This window comes from Chanos chanos, chromosome 5, assembly GCF_902362185.1.
Source record: "Chanos chanos chromosome 5, fChaCha1.1, whole genome shotgun sequence".
Taxonomy (NCBI): Eukaryota; Metazoa; Chordata; class Actinopteri; order Gonorynchiformes; family Chanidae; genus Chanos; species Chanos chanos.
This window is the reverse complement of record NC_044499.1, coordinates 7970633-7988594: the sequence shown is the minus strand read 5'-3', so window position 1 is coordinate 7988594 and position 17962 is coordinate 7970633. Positions and strand designations below refer to the sequence as shown.

General features: G+C 41.7%; 2 protein-coding genes across 2 annotated transcripts; both read right to left on the bottom strand.

Moving 5' to 3' along the window:
* Positions 1–920: 920 nt before the first annotated feature.
* pak2a (p21 protein (Cdc42/Rac)-activated kinase 2a) lies at positions 921–12974 on the bottom strand. Its single transcript, XM_030773755.1, has 14 exons — positions 12824–12974; positions 6530–6759; positions 6172–6272; positions 5227–5377; positions 4965–5092; positions 4581–4719; positions 4382–4445; positions 4183–4231; positions 3559–3671; positions 3293–3410; positions 3100–3199; positions 2697–2893; positions 2124–2261; positions 921–1305 (listed from the first exon to the last, which is right to left on the bottom strand). The coding sequence occupies exons 2-14, from the start codon at positions 6711–6713 to the stop codon at positions 1219–1221; spliced, it is 1569 nt and encodes a 522-aa protein (XP_030629615.1). The 5' UTR covers positions 6714–6759; positions 12824–12974; the 3' UTR covers positions 921–1218.
* A 1746-nt stretch (positions 12975–14720) lies between these two features.
* ing5b (inhibitor of growth family, member 5b) lies at positions 14721–17574 on the bottom strand. The gene is made up of 8 exons (XM_030775308.1): positions 17518–17574; positions 16618–16689; positions 16208–16374; positions 16011–16122; positions 15696–15789; positions 15330–15465; positions 14930–14991; positions 14721–14783 (listed from the first exon to the last, which is right to left on the bottom strand). Exons 1-8 carry the CDS (start codon positions 17552–17554, stop codon positions 14744–14746), a joined length of 720 nt encoding a protein of 239 aa, XP_030631168.1. The 5' UTR covers positions 17555–17574; the 3' UTR covers positions 14721–14743.
* Positions 17575–17962: the final 388 nt, after the last annotated feature.

The window sequence follows — 17962 nt, the reverse complement described above, 5'->3', positions numbered from 1 at the left end:
AATTATATGATCCAAGTCTATTTTTAATAATAATTTACAAAGAACGTGTTTTAGATTGGTTTCATCTTCTTGAAAAAGGACATTGTATTTTTGGGGGGAGGTAACAAATTACATGTTTTAATTATTTGGAATGTCACTGAATTTGAATTTTTTTTTCCCACTGAAATGTAGTTTTACTTGTGAAACAAGTTAGATTTGACAGACACAGAAATACAGCAAATTATTAATTGCTAAGACAACAATTGAAAATACATTAAAAATGTGGTATTTTGTCAGATTGTTAGTTGAAAATATAAAATACAGTATACATGTACATAAATATAAAACAGCTAGTCAAAAATGTCCTGATTTCTGGTTTGCTTCTTTCCATTTGTTATGCTATTCAAAGTACATCATATACAAAACGATTTAATACATTAAAAAAAAAAAAAGAAAAACAAAAATGAGGGGAAAAACAAACAAACAAACAAAAAAACTTATTAGGTTTTGCCATTTCAGCCTGGCTTAAAACACTGAAATATTTCATTTCCTCACATACAGCAAAACACTCTTTGTTTTGTTATGCATTTTAAGAAAAAAAAAAAAAAAAAAAAAGCAAACAGGTAGTAGGCACAAGTGACAAGTCCTAATGAGGGGCAAGATATGAGATTTCAAGTAGCACAATACTTAAATGGCAGGGGGAGGGGGGGGGGGAGATGGGAGATTTGGGCACATAACTGTTTGAAATGACACAAAAAAAAAGGGGGGAGAGAAGAAAAAGTCTTTTACAAAGAAACTTACTTAATGTTTAGGCACAGTTTGATATAAATCAAGGCATCAGCAATGGAACCAATACAGGGAAAAAAAATAGACATCAGTAGAAAAGAAAAAAAAACAACAAAAAACAAAAAAAAAACCCCAACACATCTACAGTTTGCAGCTTCTGTGGTATTTTGGCCCGCCTGTGACGGCTCGTTCTCGGCTGGGATCTCGGATGTTTGTCTGAGAAAAGCAGAGAGTTTGGTGAGGGAAAGGCATGGCAGTCGGTGATTGTGCGAGTCCGTGGTCCAAAGGGAACCTGGCGAATGTCCTTTGGGCCGAGTAGAACGGGTCCTTAAAGAAAGGGCGAGAGAAGATCTCCACGCGGGGTGGGCGGGGGGGGTAGAGAAACTGTTCTCAGAGGGATAGATGGGGTAAAGAAGTTTGGACATTGGCACATTTTCTCAGAGAGATTCCAGGCTAGCGGTTACTCTTCATGGCCTCCTTGGCGGCAAGGATGAGTGGGGTGAGGCTTGACAGGGGCTTTGCCAGCTTCAGGAAAGGATGCTGTACAGAGATAGGACTGCTATTAGCACACAGACTCTAATGACATCACTATAATATTACATAAAATGATATAAAAACAATATAACCTAATATAATAACATATTTAATATATAATCAGGAAAGGATGCTGTACAGAGATAGGACTGCAATTAGCACACAGACTCTAATGACATCACTATAATATTACATAAAACGATATAAAAACAATATAACATTATATTTAAATATGTTGTTATATTATCAGGAAAGGATACTGCACAGAGATGGGACTACCAGAAGCACATACTCACACTCTAATGATAATAGAATAACATAATATATATAATAATAAATATAATGAGGATGCTGAAAGGACGCTGTTTGGAGATAGGACTGCAGTTAGTACACACAGACTCTAATGAACTCACTATAATATGATATATGATACAATATATATATATATATATATATATATATATATATATATATATGACCCATAATAATAAATATAATCAGGAAAGGATGCTGTACAGAGATAGGACTGCTATTAGCACACACGCACACACACTCTAATGAGGTCACCACAGGGCCACAAACATCTTTGTTTCAAACCTACCGGGTGGTCCTGTTATTGCCATATTCAAACACTGGATGAATTTAACATGAGGCTATTTCAGGGCTTCAGACTCCATTTTTCCAGTGGTTTGAACTGTGTGACTAATCATTTAGGTGGGTGGTAAAAAGCAGAAAACATGGGTTGCTGTGTTTTCATTGGTGCTGCCATCTGGAATCCTGTGTTGACTAAGATTCAGATTTGAGTCTGCACAATGTGAACACACCTGTAACAGTTCTCTTCCTCCTCCTCGCTTCTCAACATCCATCTCAAGGCAACGGTTCAGGAAGTCACGGAAAATGGGTGACAGTTTCTCTGGGTTCTGCAGTTCTGGAGTGCCATTGGTGGCAATTAAATACAACGCCTAAAGAAAAATGAAAAGTAAAAAAAAAAAAAAAAACTTGTATTATATTATTATTATAAAAGAGTATAGCAAATCAGGCAATTAATCCTGAATGCTGAATATCTCATACTCATTTTACAATTGATCATAATATCAGAAACATACAGGACGTGCATAGCTTGAAACTGAACTGCAACATGAATAACTTGAAACTGAGCTGAACTGCACAACAATTAACAAATTCGCATTACTCCCATCAAGCAAAACTGCTGCTTTTAAATGAAATCTTACAGATAAATGTTTCAAAAAGTCTAGTGTTCTACATCAAGCACACGACGATCCCTGCTGATGGATCACGAAACAGACACAGAACCCTTTTTTTTAGGGTTGTGACGGGGTACGGCCTCTAAGCACTGAAGCAACAGGTCGTGTACAGGAGGGCTCTCTCATGCTCACCCTCAGGGGATTCTCATTGAGGTAAGGAGGTTCACCCTCCACCATCTCAATGGCCATGATTCCTAAGGACCAGATATCCACTTTAGGTCCGTAGGCCTTACGCGTCACCACCTCGGGGGCCATCCAGTACGGTGTCCCTACCATGGTGCTGCGCTTGCTCTGCTCAGGGGTGATCTGGGCACAGAAGCCAAAGTCGGCTGGATAACGCAAGAGGAAAAAGAAGGAGGATTAAAAACAAGGAAAGCACAGGAGCGTGGTGAAATACTGGACGTACTCTGGGCTTAACGAGTCCATTCTGTCTCTAGGAGATATAACTGCTGATTTACGAAGAGGTAAGAGGTATAATTGCTGATTTATGAAGCCAGCTGTTGATGGAGTGAGAGAGAGAGAGAGAGAAATTTACTGAGTTTAACAGAGCCATCCATTCCCAGGAGCACGTTGTCGCTCTTGATGTCTCGATGGATGACCTGGTTGGCGTGCAGGAACTCCAGCGCTTGTAAACACTGTGGCGAAGCCGGAAAACATCGGTGAGTTCGCGTTGCGGTAAATTAAATGTGTGTGTGTGTTTACCCTCCCTTGCGTGGCCTTGAACTTACCTCTCTGCAGACTGCTGCGATCTGAGCTTCGTCCATACAGGTCTCTGTCACCACGTCGGTCAGCGAGCCTCCAGCCAGATACTCCATCACCACAAACAGCTCCTCCCCGACGAGGAAACTACAATAAAACCAAACCCAGAGCAGTCACAACTTGATGCCATAAAGACCAAAGAGTCTTATTTCTGATTTAGGGAAAAGAAAATTAATATTTAAATAATAAGTCAATCCCCTCCTCCGGGGTTATGAGGGCAGAGCTCCGTTGCTACCTGTCAAGGAAGTTGACGATGTTAGGATTCTTAAGCTCCTTCATCACCAGAATCTCGTTAATGATCAACTCCTTCTTGGGCTGTTTCTGCAGGTTAATCTGTTTGATGGCCACCTGGTATGGAGACGTATTTGCTAATTAGTATGGAGATCTGTTGCATTTGATATCATCTTACTGGCTAGGCACAGTATACACAATACACGAAATATATATCTGCTATTAAAACTGCTTCAGGATCATTTGAATAATAATCTTCAATAATATTTAATGTAGTCTACACGTTTTTGAGCTATTTTTCACACTCCAAAATACCACTTGTCTGTTTTACCGCTGCTTCCAACTTGGATGTGATGAATAGGAATAGTGGTTTTATTCTCTCTGTGTATGTGTAACTGTCTGTCACTGGTGAGATTTGCAAGAAAGCCAATTTAAGAATCTTTTCATGTTCCTGTCACTTCAGAGTGTGAAAAAGCAGTTATTTCAGACAGACTCTGATGTCTTACAGGGATATGTACATATTGAATGAGACTTCACAGTCAAATGACAAAACATACACTGATGCCTCTCTAAATGCATCTCATGAAAGGAAACTGATCTGAGATCAGAATAAATGAGAATATCTTACCTCTTGGCCTGTAGCAACATCAATGGCTGTGTACACGGTACCAGACGCTCTGTAACAAGTGTAAGATTTATTTTACTGGCTATTCTAAATGGCTAATAAACTTCAGAATTACCATGTTAGAATGCTGCATGCATTACTTATAACAGGTTCCTTGGACACACTGTAAAATTAGATAACTGCAATAAAGAAAGCTACTTGCCCCTGTCCGATTTTCTCGTATCGCGTGTATTTCTTCTTGGGATCGCCAATGCTGACTATGGTTCCTGAGAGAAATGAACAGGCATATTAACTGGACGAGTAAAGACAATGCACTATCAGCATACCTGTTCAGAGAGAGAGAGAGAGAGAGAGCGCGAGCGTGTCAGAAAAAGCCAGGAGGGGAGGAGAGAAGAACTTACTCAGTTTCTCCATGATTTCCTCATCAGTCATCTTGCCCTTGCCCTTCTTCTGTCGGTCTGCAGCTTTGGAGGCCGAGTCTGCGGCGTCGCCGCTGGCTGCAGGTGCAGGAATGGGGTCGATGACGGAGCGGGTGTACACCTGAGCGCAGAAAACATTAGGGGGGGGGGGGGACAAACAAACAAACAAACAAAATAAGTCAAAGGCTTCTTTCACATCCAGCACATAAGGCAACCCAGCAGCTACTGAGTGGGCCTTTTATTCTAAACCAAAACACAAACACAAGCTTGAGACTCAGGCAACCAGACTCAGGCAATCAGCTCTTAAAAGTCTGCTTTCGTAAGGTTACGGAAAAGAGACGGTCCCGGCCGCTCAGGCCCACGTACAGATTTGGTGTGCTCAGGACGTGGCGCTACAACTGGGGGCGGGGATTCGTCGTCATCGTCATCATCATGGTCCTTGGCGTGCGGAGGTGAAGGCTCCGTGCCCTTCTTTATAGGCGCTGCATCTTTATCTGGGTCGGAGAACCAAAAGGGGACAGAAGTTTCAATTGGACGACGAGAGAGAGAGGGATTGTAGTGAAAGGACAGGGAGAAGGAGAGGATTAAGGCAGAGAGAGGGTGAAAGAGAAGGAGAGAAGGAGCGTACCTGAGGAGGAGAAGCTGAGGTATTTCTGCCTGCCGTTGCCCGTGGAGTCGTAGAACTTGAGCACGTCCAGCACAGCCTGGGGGTTCTTCTTCTGTTCGGACTTGGTGATGTTGGAGGTCTGGAGCAGGCGGGCCCACTGCTCGGGCATGCCCTGGAGACGGCGACAGAGTCACGGCGATCAGGCCCTCACCGCTAATCTCATTACAAACACGCCGCGGGAAACTAGAGCCGGCGTTTGGAGTTTATCCGGCCACAGCAAATTATTACACAGCGACAAGGCACAAGAGGCTGTGCTGTCTGGAGAGAGTCGCCATGGTTACACGGCGTCGTTAGGTCTGATGCGAAGAGGAGAGCCGACGATGCTATACATTGTGACGAGATTCACTACATAGCGTGGTCTTTCATGCCTTGCTGCTTTGTCCTCCTGGATTTTATGTCTTTTTCAATTATAATCTTATCGTACGGTTTTACAGAATATCACACACAACTGACATCAATATTCTCATGCTGTTGTGCCCATCCAATAGCACAGTAAAAGAACCCACCCTATCCCAGCTCCTACTAACCCTCCCAGGGATCCAAAGTCAAAACAAAACAACCTTTTTTTGTTGTTTTCTTCAAGCCTTGTGTAAGATATTGTGAAAGTTTTCAGCAAGAGGAAATGAGAGGTCATTTACAGAAATGCAAAAATGCATGAAAGTGAACTTCTTTACGGGTCTTTAACTCTTCCTGAAGATGCTATGCGCTATGTGGTATACATTTTTAACAATAACATTGGTTTGCCACTCGTCTAAGATGTGGCTTTAAGAAAGGTTTCTTAAAGGCTTTAGGAAATGTGCCTGATTGTTAATTACCGCTCGTAGAGCTTGATCAATGTGGATTTTAATACATCGAAATCATACATGTGTTGTTGTACAATATGAGGGAAGAAGGGTTAGCACTCACCGTGAATTCCCCTGTGACTGCATCAAAACCAACATGAATAGTGTGTTCAAAGTCTGAGGGAGGCGAGATCTCTGGGCGCTCCTTGTCCTTGTGCCGTTTCCCTCCTAAGAGATCAAGAGCGAGGAGAGAGTTTCATCAGACAGTCTTAGCTTACGATCACAGAGAGCTGGTGTCCAAAAAGCTACAGTGTCGAAAGAGTCGGCTCTAAAAAGATCCTTTAACATAAACATACGGTCATTTCAACAAGCTGTAAAGAAAATGTGAGATACGTGATTGATGACAGGACAGGGAACAGCGCTCTGTGTACATATTCCCCTCTTTACCATCGTTGACTCTCTGGCCTGTCCGTGGAGCTCACCTTTCTCTGCAGAGAATATGGAGATGATCTTGTTGCGGGGTTTCCTCTCCTCGGGCACGGAGGGCAGGGGCTTGGTGCTGTGGTTGCCTGACAGGTTGTCCTTGGCTCCTGTACTGAAGATGGTACTGCTCATTCTGACCGGGGGGGCGGGTGGCTTGTCCTCCAGCTCTCCGTTATCAGACATGACAGGGAAGCACAGGTAAGGAAGTCACAGGGCTTCAGAGATCAACCTGTGGGAGAGAGAGTGCAGAGAGCGTAAGGGAAGCGTACCGATCCAGGATCAGTTTGTGCCCTTCATAATCCAGACACGCACCGCGAGGGGAGCTGATACGAGATCAGTGTTCTTATTCTGAGACACCTCGTATGAACGACTGCATGATTTCATGTTTCCTGACTCATTCAGGGTCAAGGACAGGTTAGTAGTTTCTGTTTCACTCTTCTGTCCATCACACGCAACCTTTCTGAAACAACGTCTGCCCTAAAACTCGACACGACAATCTACGCTCGTACGCTGCATCGTCAGTTTCTCTCTTTACAAAGATGTCACCTACTGTACAACACTCATGTGTGAAAAGAAGCGTCAATGCTGACTCTGTGTGAAAGCCACAGTAAAAGCCCTTTCGTGCAGACAGACTTTATATGTCGGGGCTCACTTTGCACCAGTGCCACACTGCCTTTGGCTGTGATCATGGCAAAGTGCAAACACAGTTGGCCTCTGCGCGAGAGCAGGGCATAGCACTGTTAGCCTGGGCATGTACCCACAGAAGCGGTCAATGAGACGAGCAGAGGCTCTTTTAGGTTAGGAGCTTAGTAGTGATATTACGGCTATTGTTAGCCTCACTTCTCAGAGTTCGTCACCTCGTCGACGTAAGACTAGGTTTCTAGGTCACAGCGCGATGCAGTGCACAACAGGATGTGTGCCTATGGAAAGGCATAGGCCCAAGCAATCTCAGCAGGCAAAGGGTGGTGTGGGAGGTTGGGCCATGCGGCAGGAAACCAGCAGTCTTTAACATCACTTCATTCGTGAAAACAAAACACGTTCGCAGCTAAAAAGGCGCGGTATTTCGAGGTGACGTTCGGGAACTGCGGCGCGCGAAACCCCGCGAGACGCTGCAGGACGGAGCTCTGGACTATTACCGGCGACTAGGTACGCTCAGAAATCAGTGCCGCGCTAGTCGTCTGCCGGTTTTGGCGAAGCGTTTGACGTGCCCTTATAAGGAAAACTCCTGTTTCTCACCTCAATGAGATCAATTCAACAAATCAGTCACACGCGTTGCGACCTCAACTTGACCACAACGTCTTCCTGTTTGACAGCGTTGCTCTCAACCTGCTCGACTGTGTTCCAGCAGAGCAGTGAGAAAACACGGGCAGATCCATCCGAATGGGCCTCTTTAGAGCAGATGACGATCAGAAAGCGGCAACTTGAATTTCGACTGAGGGAACTGTTTTTGAAAAAGAGTGCATTCTTCCCGACATTTTCTGAAAATGACTGCCAAATCTATAATACTCCATCGCGAGTCTGTCTTCTAGCACTACAGAGAGCAGAAGCAACTGATTATACCTTTCCCCTTAGGAAATGCTGCTTTTACAAGGATGTTTTGGCATAATGTATCAGCAAATAATCCTTTTTTTGGCTTCTGTTGGGCGTAGACCCACATATGCTTCATCAAAAGCATAGGTTAACTAGACTAAATGGAAAAAGAAGCTGTTTATGTCTTTTTAAAACAAATTTCCATGAAATTCATGAGCAAACAAACAAGCACCCAAAATCGAGTGAATGGAGTTGAGACATTCCACTGTAACAAGTCCTGGCAACGTCTGTGAAACAGGAGCAGCGTTAAAGAGAGACAACAGTAAGAACAGTGTTAAAAGAGAAATTCAGACAATGTTACACAGGCAAGTCTACAGAGTCAGGCCGGGGACTTATCGACAAGCAGACAATTGTTGCAAAAGCCTGGCGTGATGTAAGCACTCTGCCAGAAGCTAGTTCCTGTTTCCTCTCTGAAAAAGTGAAGTAGCCATGTCAGCGGGTCATTGTATCTTATCACACACTTTATCATCCTCTATCACACATAACGCTGACAAATATGAAAGGAGACGAGTCAATGCCCGCAAATCTAAACTAGACTGCGTTTTGAAAGGCAGTCTGTGTACCATTGTGTGAATTCACATTCCCACTCTCAAATCTATAAAAATCCATTGTGTCATACAGTTAATAATTATGGTATTCACAAACAGTGGAACAAATCTCTCAGGAGACTGCAGTCAGAAACAGACTTCAGCTTAAATCAAACAGCAAATTATACTGCCTGTGTCCCATCTGAGCGGCCACATAAGAATTCCCGTTCTTTTTCAAAGCCATGTTTAAGCAGACGGAGTTGGTGCCAACAGTACAGCTTACAATATCTTTCAATGCAAAGACTTAGGTTAAAAGAGGACATAGTTGCCGAGGACTACTGACAGATAATTAGCAAACGAGATAGAAAAAAAAAAAAGGTTTTTGTTCCAACACCAACACGTTGATGGGAATATCAAAGCGGGATTGAATCATCATCCCTTTCCTTCTCACCCTGAAGAGCCCTGGTAGGAAATTCCGGTCGACGTCCCTCGGTCCGAACCTTACACGCTTCCACGATACAGGAAAAACTACAAGAGTGTGTGTGTGAGTGTGTGTGTGTCCACACTCTGTCCTTCTCTCTCTCTCTCTCTCTCTCTCCCTCGTGCTGTAAGCTGAAAGCTGGACAAGTTCCTGCAAGTAGGCTCATACCACAGCGGGACGAAGCGCTACGAGTGTAGTCATGTCCCTGTGCCGCTGAGCGTGGAGCAGAGCTAACAGACTACCCTCAGGCCTGGGCACAGGCCCTCCTGCACAAAGGCAAAGCTGCATGCATCTCTGCTCTGCCCCTGATGAGCCTTGGATTTCCGAAACACATCTAGTCATGTGCGCTAATTTTCTAATACTCCTTCTGAATGAAACGACATGCTGACAGAGGCCGTCAGGCAGGTACGCGGTGATAAGAATCAAGTCGGTCAGGGCTGGATGAGCCGCTATATTTGGATCTGACGGCGAAAGAGGCTTGTTTGTGCTGATGTGTTTCAGAACTTGTCACACATCTGCATCAGGGACCTGACAAACGTACTATTGCAAATAATCCCGCGCTCAAAAAAGATAAATGTTTCAAGCAACGCTAATGGAAGAAAGAGGGTTGTGTGAATGTGTGGCGAGCGTGCAAATCTTTCTTTCCATAATGAGAAAGGCAGTTAGAAGCATTAAACCGTCAGCTATTCTGTGCATCTGGAGAATGACATTTTTGTGTGTATTTCAGTGAAGGCTTCTCTGGTTTTTTCCCCCCTCACAGATAATGCAGGATGGCCAAGTTCAAACTTGCACACTGAGAATCCCAGAGCTCTGAAAATGGGTGTGGTCTCTGGCCAGAAAAGACATCTTCTGCTCGGAGGGGGAAAAAAAAAAAATCAATGCACAGCAAACTTGCTACCTCAAGCACTTTCATTAGACAGAGATAACGTTCACTGTGTTAACTGCATCTTTATCCGGAATGATCATTCTTCAAGATCAAGAGTGAAAGAAAGAGTGACCCCAGGCCAAAAACGGGGTTTATGCGCTGATACAACACGCTGTACATTCAGCACAACACTCATACCATGCGTGCATTGGAAAGGCTGGTCCGCCTACTTGCCTTTACAAAAACCTGCAGGCTACAGATTTCACAATCCGCTTTTGCAAAAGACCTCAGCTAATTATGTGTAACCCTGAAGAAACTGAAATCAACCATTACAAGAGACTGATAAATTGCAGCTCACCTTACAAAAAAAGAAATTAGCTGAATAAAAAAAAAAAAAAAACTAGTTCCTGTTGTAAAGATGACATTTCCAAACAAACACATTAACAGTTATTGTACCACAATTCTACTCATTAAACAAGAACACAGGGGCAAAAAAAAAAAAAAAGCTTAGGACTGCTTGCCAAGATAACACTTTATTTCGGCCATGTTCTTGTGTGCTCAAAAGCCACAGCATTTTTTTTTCTCCTCGCCATAGACAACGAATGCCACTCCACTTCAACCTATATAAGCTCGCGTCAAATATGATGGAGAAAAAAAAAATGGAAGTGAAAACAAAAGACCAAAGAAACTCTTGAAGAGGAAGCCTCCGGACGTTCCGCCGGGTTCCCCTGAGTCTCTACAATTCCTCTTGAGCTATGCTAGCCCCACTCAAATGCTCATGTTTGTTTTTCACAATTAGAGTCTGGCAGACATAATGTAAACATAGGAGACTAACAGCCACATGTAAAAAAAAAAAAAAAAGAAAGAAAGAGAGAGACAGAGAAAGAAAGAAAGAAAGAAAGAAAGAAAGAAAGAAAGAAAGAAAAAAATGGACCCTCCAAAGACTAACCAATCATATTACGTCTCTTGTTCCCTTAAACCCACACAAATGCGTGTATACGCGGCAGAACTGAATACCAATATTTAATATTTTGAGTTTCTAATAACTCGCTACTGTCTCTAAAAGATTTTAAGAGGGCTGGAATTTCCCTAGAGACAACTAATTTCCCAAAACTTTAGAAAAGCTAGTGTAGGGCCAGTTATGCTCATTTCTAGTTGTTCTAAATTGTTGTTATGTCACAACACAATGTGACACACAATGTCAATAAACACACAAGGCCCACCTAGCCTGCAAATGGTGAGAAGTTTTGGCCTAAATCACAAACCACATGTTAAAAAAAAGCCCTTCAATAAAATGTTGACACAGGACCAGAGTGTCTCTGCTACCTGTGGGTGCATGCAGGCATACTCAGACCTGACCATGTCATGACCATGTCATGATTATTAAAGAGCACAGTTGTAATTTGAGTGTCTAAGGTGAACCAGTCACTTGTGCACTACTGCCTGCTACAGATGTGTAGTTGTGTGGAGGAACTGTTTACAGGAAGAGCGATCTGGGGCCTTTTGTACTAGCAGTTTCTATAAAAGGAAATTCTGAGCATGGTTTCCTGGACTGAGTAAACCTGCCCTCCTGTTCTTCTATTGGAGCATGCAGGCGCCTTCTCCTTATCCACACAACAAAGTATGACACCTGGTCTTCAACAGCCATCATCGGCAGACGTGGAACTAAGCCAGCGGCTTAACTACTTTGAAATACCGACCCATATCCAGAATGCCCATCCCTCACTCATAACCTTGCCAAAGAGTGTAGAATACCTCTCCACTGTAGAGTACACACTCTTACTCTTTACCACACAAAACCAGGGGTATGAATCACTTTGTTGACTGCTGTTTCAGTGAAGATGAAATACTAACCAGTTTTGTACATCTTTACGTTAAACTCAGCAGTTTAGTTACTGTTTCAAGGACTAACTAAACACTCCTCATCTTAAACAAGAGTTATTTAGCCTAGTTATGAAGGAGATAAGTCACAATATTGTACCGACGAAGTAAGATATCCGTGGAAAGTGCACCAACCAGACAATGGTTCAACGTCTAAAAGTGTCTCATAAAGTGTGTACTTTCACAAATTTCAATGTCACAGTCAGCATGTTGATAAATGTGCGAGAGATACTGCTCATGTGGCTAAAGTTGTTCTGCACACACCTTACGCGAGGAACAAGTAGGCATACAAGTCATTCACATTAACCTACAGCAAGTAATTATAAAGATCTGATACGTCAGGTAATGGTGGTACAACGTACAAAACAAAGCAGAAACAAGGTCTTAGTCAGCCAAACTCATTCATCTTTAATGTAACGGTTTGGGACATCCAACACAGTCCATGTTAGCCGGTTATGCTATAGCTAGCCAAAAACTTCATCAAAATCCCTAACCTTTAGGTTTACGCTTTCTGCTGCTGTGTAGGACGCAAGTAAGTCAATTAACAACATAATCTAACAAATGAGCTAAATTTGGCAGAAAGTCGGCAGGACCATTACCCATTTTAAGGACTCGTTCCAAACCAACCCTTCTGCAAACTAGCAAACTTAGCAATACGTCAGGCTACTCTAAGGAGCTAGTGTTAGCAACATTAGCAACTTTGTCAGTGGTAGACGCTGGCATATCATCATTACACACCCCAAGCACTCTGCACAATGAAAGCCATCTGGAAGTCGTATTTTAGGATACAAACAAATGATAATACACATAAATCAATAATAGTTGACTCTATTTTATTCCACTAACAGATAAGCAAACAAGCAAAGGAAGCATTGGTATTTTTCGGTTGAATTACCCTAACCTAAGCGCAAGATGCCATGCTATCTATTCGTTAGCATCGTCAACTCACCAGGCAAAGAACGGTGAAACTCCCGCAAAACTCTTCAAAGTTAGCTCTTCTTTCTATGAGCAGCTATTTGATTTTGTCGCAATTTTCACAGACCCGACACTTCAAGTATACCGACCCAGACACTTTTATTTTTTCCGACTAAAGGACCGATGCGTTTTTTATATTCTTTTATCTCCTTGGACCCGGGGTAGGTCTGCTATGGCGGAGGGGAAGCGGAACTACCGACCCAACCCAGTCTTGGGTCTCAGAGAACGGGAATAAACGTTTCCCTTAATCGATTTAACATGTGTTGTGCAGTTTGTTAAAGCTTTTGGTATGTATCTGTGAGATCAAGAACACGTCATGTATATATGACATGTAATCTTTAATCGGAGAGATTATTCACGAACTCAAACTACCAAGCATGAAAGTTCTACAGGTTCGCCACGAATGATGGGTATAGCAGTCCAGTTCCTCAGAAGTCGCAGTATTCAAACCGCACAGGGGTATTCCTAAGAACTACCTTTCCCAGCAATGTGATTAACATGTATCGTTTAACAAGGTTCTATCCGGTTGTGAAGTGACGTCCAAGGACGATTTGCGAATTCAGGATAATTTTACAGAAATGTAACAAAAGCGTGGAAAACATGTATCAAATGAATCACTTCTGCCTGTAGAAACAAGATCTGCAAAGACATTTCCGCATGCAACAATTTCTTTAGAAAATAAGTATAATTGTATCATTTGAAAGGAATACACACTTCACTTGAAATTACTCGAGACCAAATATAATTTATAGATTAATACTCTAACAATCATGGCATACATTAAAGTGAACATTGGTGAATGAATCTACCTGAAGCCCTTTTGGTTGTTGGTTGTCCGGAGTCAGTAGATACTTCCTGCTTTAGAAAAATGTGTTGAGGAACCTCAGGGCCAATAGCTATGCAGTGTAAAATATTGCAAAGATGTGATGCTCGACAAAGGGAACCCACCAAGTGACACGGTCCCTCTACAGGCAGAATTATATTTAAAGCATGCATAGCAACACTGCTATGATACCTCACATAGCTTAATCATTCTAGCCAACTTAAATATATATGTTCACAAAATTCATAGCATGTCCAGTATTTTCAGAACTAGATGTTGAACACTGAACCAATATGTGATTGCAAGTTAAATACAGACTGGCCTTTGTGTAGACATAACCTCTGTAATGTTACAAAACAGCTCCATTCAAGAATATAAAAGTTCAATTTAAAAATGTCAGCCATTGCAATTTATGATGGTTTTCTCAAGAATGAATGATTTGGTGTAATGCTGCAACACTGCAGGGACAGGTCATGAAAATACTGGACTCCCATATAAAGCATGTCATTTATTTCACTTAGAAAGATTACACAAATTATGGGTGACCACAGTAACGCGGCTGAATCTCTTTCAGATCCACCTCTACTAGTGTTATTATTATATTATTACCATTACGTGTAAAAACAAAAATGATCGGATGGATAGGGAGCAGAAAGCAATACTTCATTTTTAAAAATAAACTTTATTCATAAAACTAAGCACTGAAAATCTTTTCAGGGCAGAACAATGACAATAAATCAATTTTTTGGTCGTGGGAAATACAATCGTTTTTTGTGTCGTAAAAACACTCTTTGGAAAGGCACCTATATCCACTTTCAAACTGTACAGTAAATTAAAATGTCATTTGGTAAATATCACATCTGATAAATATTCTATGGCACACCTGTGCACCAATTGTTCTTAATGGTCAAAATGTAAAATTGATGGCGCATAATCTTGAAATGACAGGACAGTTTTGAATATATGAGTACTTGTTCTGGATCAATACATGTTCCATTTGAATTCCTGGTTATATGTGTTATGTTATAATAATTCTAAACCTGTTGAATGACAGTAAACATGATAGAGACTCTACTTTTTCCTCATTTCCTGGATACAGCGAGGACAGTACCTGAAAGCACAGACAAAGGGTAAAACTGTTAAAAATAACTCTCAGTTACAGACGTTATGAAGTATTGAAATATGAATGTTCTGAAGTGAGACAGCATAAAAGTGTGAACTCTAAAAACTACAGAAGTCTCACGTCTTCTCGCTCACCATTTTCCCTTTGGTTTTGAAGTAAGGCCAACACAAGCGAAGTGAAACCACTCTATTGGACACTTGAGGAAAAAGGAAAATGCTGTCAATCATTCATGCATACCATTCATTCAATGTTTTGTTCTGAATCAGCGAGCCAACTACATAAAAATTCATGCAGTTGTGTTCCGTCAAGGTACTTGGCTACACCTCTCCCACGGACTAGTGCACCTGTTCTGGAAATGATCACTGCTCAAATGATTTTTCTTTAGTGGTTTTTGCTGCTTCTTTCTTTATATCACACGCTCACTTGAAATTCTTCCAGGCAGAATGCAAAAACTGATTTTGTACAAAAGTTGTGTGTGTGTGTTTTCTTTCCATGCAAAATGATGCTATTGTTAGAATGATTTCAAGTACTCACATCACTATTGTCGCAGCCTATCATTTCTCCATAAGAGACCTGACTGCACAAGCAGTAAGTCGGTTCATTTGGATCCACCGGCATGTCAAGCACATCTGACGGGTGCATGGCAAGAACTGAGTCACTGACGGTGGGGCTAGAGGACAGAGTGACAGACAAGGGGTACAAGGAAGAAAGGAAAGAAAGAAAGACAGAAAGAAAGAAAGAAAGAAAGAAAGAAGGAAAGAGAAGCACTGATGTCAATGACAGAAACACAGCAGTCACTTAATGAAATATTAGTGAGTGTACATACACACGAATCATCACGTAACATATCAGTTCCTCTGTTCGGGGGAACCTCGGCCCGAATGTATATGAGGAACTTACCTGTTTTTGTGTCTTTTCTGCTTGGGGGAGTCCAGATCGGATCCTTTCTTGTCCCTCGCATTAGATCCCCTCTTCTCTTTATTGCCTTTGTCCTCTGCAAGGAGAGGGGATTAAGATGTTGCTTTGAACTCATGGTAATTTTCATATACATTTACTGTAATGCTCACATTCATGGACAACAATGAACTCCTGACATATATGTACATTTACCTAGGCCACAAATGTGCTATACTGAAAAGAAAAGCTTCACTTTTCAAAAACATATGAATTAGTCAACCACTCATTTATGGCATAACATGCAAAATTAGTTCTTACTCCTAGATTTTTTTTCATCTGAGCTCTCATGGCCACCCGAGTTGAGTTTGTCCTTCAGATCACTTTCAAATCGGGCTAAATCAGCATCCAGCCGCCGAATGTGCTTGTCCACCTACGAGAAATTGATATTATATTAGACCTTGTTAATCCCAGTCATGCAAAAACACACCCTGCTGTGAGCATGCACAATGGCTTACCAATTCGTATATCTGCATGGCAAGCTGAACCTTGTCATCACTGTACTCTTTACATTTACTGTAAGCATTTTCAATCCTCTGCAAGTGCTGGACACGCTCCTCGGACGCCAGGTTTCTAACATTTTCTATATACTCAGCCGCTAGTCGATCAATCTCTCCCTTCTTTTCTGTGAAAATAAGAAAATGTTTACAGTCCATGTAAAGCAATACTCATTTTCTCCTATTTGTTCCAAACATAAAACACCACCTTTTTTTTTTCAAAAGCTCAGCAACTGTCAATGAGCCTCCGTAAAACATAAACAAACTATTAACTGTTGTAGTAGCATAATTTGCATTTATGTGCACCTCATATTATGTGTATTACAGCTATCATTTTGTTTATACAGTTAACGATAGCCGTCATTACATACCTTCCGTCCTATTGTCCAAATCGGTCATCAAAGAGAAGTTCCTCTGCAATTCAAAAGGAAGGCCCTCGATACCTGATGGCCAAATAATGATTTTAAATCAAACTGAGATGTTACGATAGCACTAACGGTTAGGCCAGCTGAGTCATTTCGCGTAAAAGAGAAGAAATTTGCACTGTGGTGTATTTTTGGTTCCCTTGTATGTTTTATTGTATTTTCATCGAGAGCTCCACAGCAGAGACGTGTTGTTTAAGTGCCATTTGAATTCCACGCATAATTAAAGACAAAATGCGTGATGTTATGAAAAGTAGATGTTTTGATGCTTGACGTTTTGGCCTACCAAGGGGCTCAAACAAAACACCTTTTGCTCTAGTCACTAACTCTATATAGACAGTCTTTTTGTGGCTGGCAACCAATCTGCGTGTGCAAGACACCAACAACATACACAGCAAGTACACTGTTCATATCAATTATTTTCATTTTTTTGTCTCGTTTCACACGTAATGCCTTACAATGTCGTTTTTGAAGGCAGGGCAGCCGAATGCTAAGCTATTTAGCAAGCTAGCTGCTTACTACTATTGTACCAGCAAACTCAGAAAATCTGTCCGAACACAACAGTAATTTATTCTTTTCATCAAGTAAGTTAACAACATTAGTAATCAGAGATATGTTTGGAGCGATCTGGCAATACGAACTGCCGAAGCACATTCCTAGGCATAAATACCATCATTAGCCTGATGGCTACAGCTATAGCTGGCAACTCATATTTTTTCCCCCTCAAGAACCATTACATTAGCTACTCAGATTAACGCCTTTTATCGTTTGAGTAACAAACTGATAGCGGACATGACATTAAATATGTGATCAACCATGCACATAACATTACTGTCATATGCCACTTACTGTCCAGGTAATGCTCCAGATACATTCCCTTTGCCATTTTGACAGGAGAGGTCTTCCTAAACTGCTTCAAACTAGCTAACTTCCAGTGTTCATGTAGCCCGCGTTTAATTCATGGCCTTTACCAGGGAGACAGCGCCAAACTACAACTGCACAAATTATGCAGATAGTATATAATATTGATTGCTGCATGTACAGTTAATAAGACTTTCCATATAGTATAAAAATTAGGGTATAGCGGATCTGAACATAGCGTTCTTCATGTAACTTGTTCAGTGAAACGCTACTAAGAAAGACTTATGGCGCCCTCAACAGTAGTGGAGAAACGCTGCACAGAACTGTATACTTTGCAAACGCTCACTCACTCACTCACTCAATCACTCACTCAAATGCTACTTAAATGCTATGACTCACTAAGCTTCAGTATCTGGAGCACAATCCTCTGTGA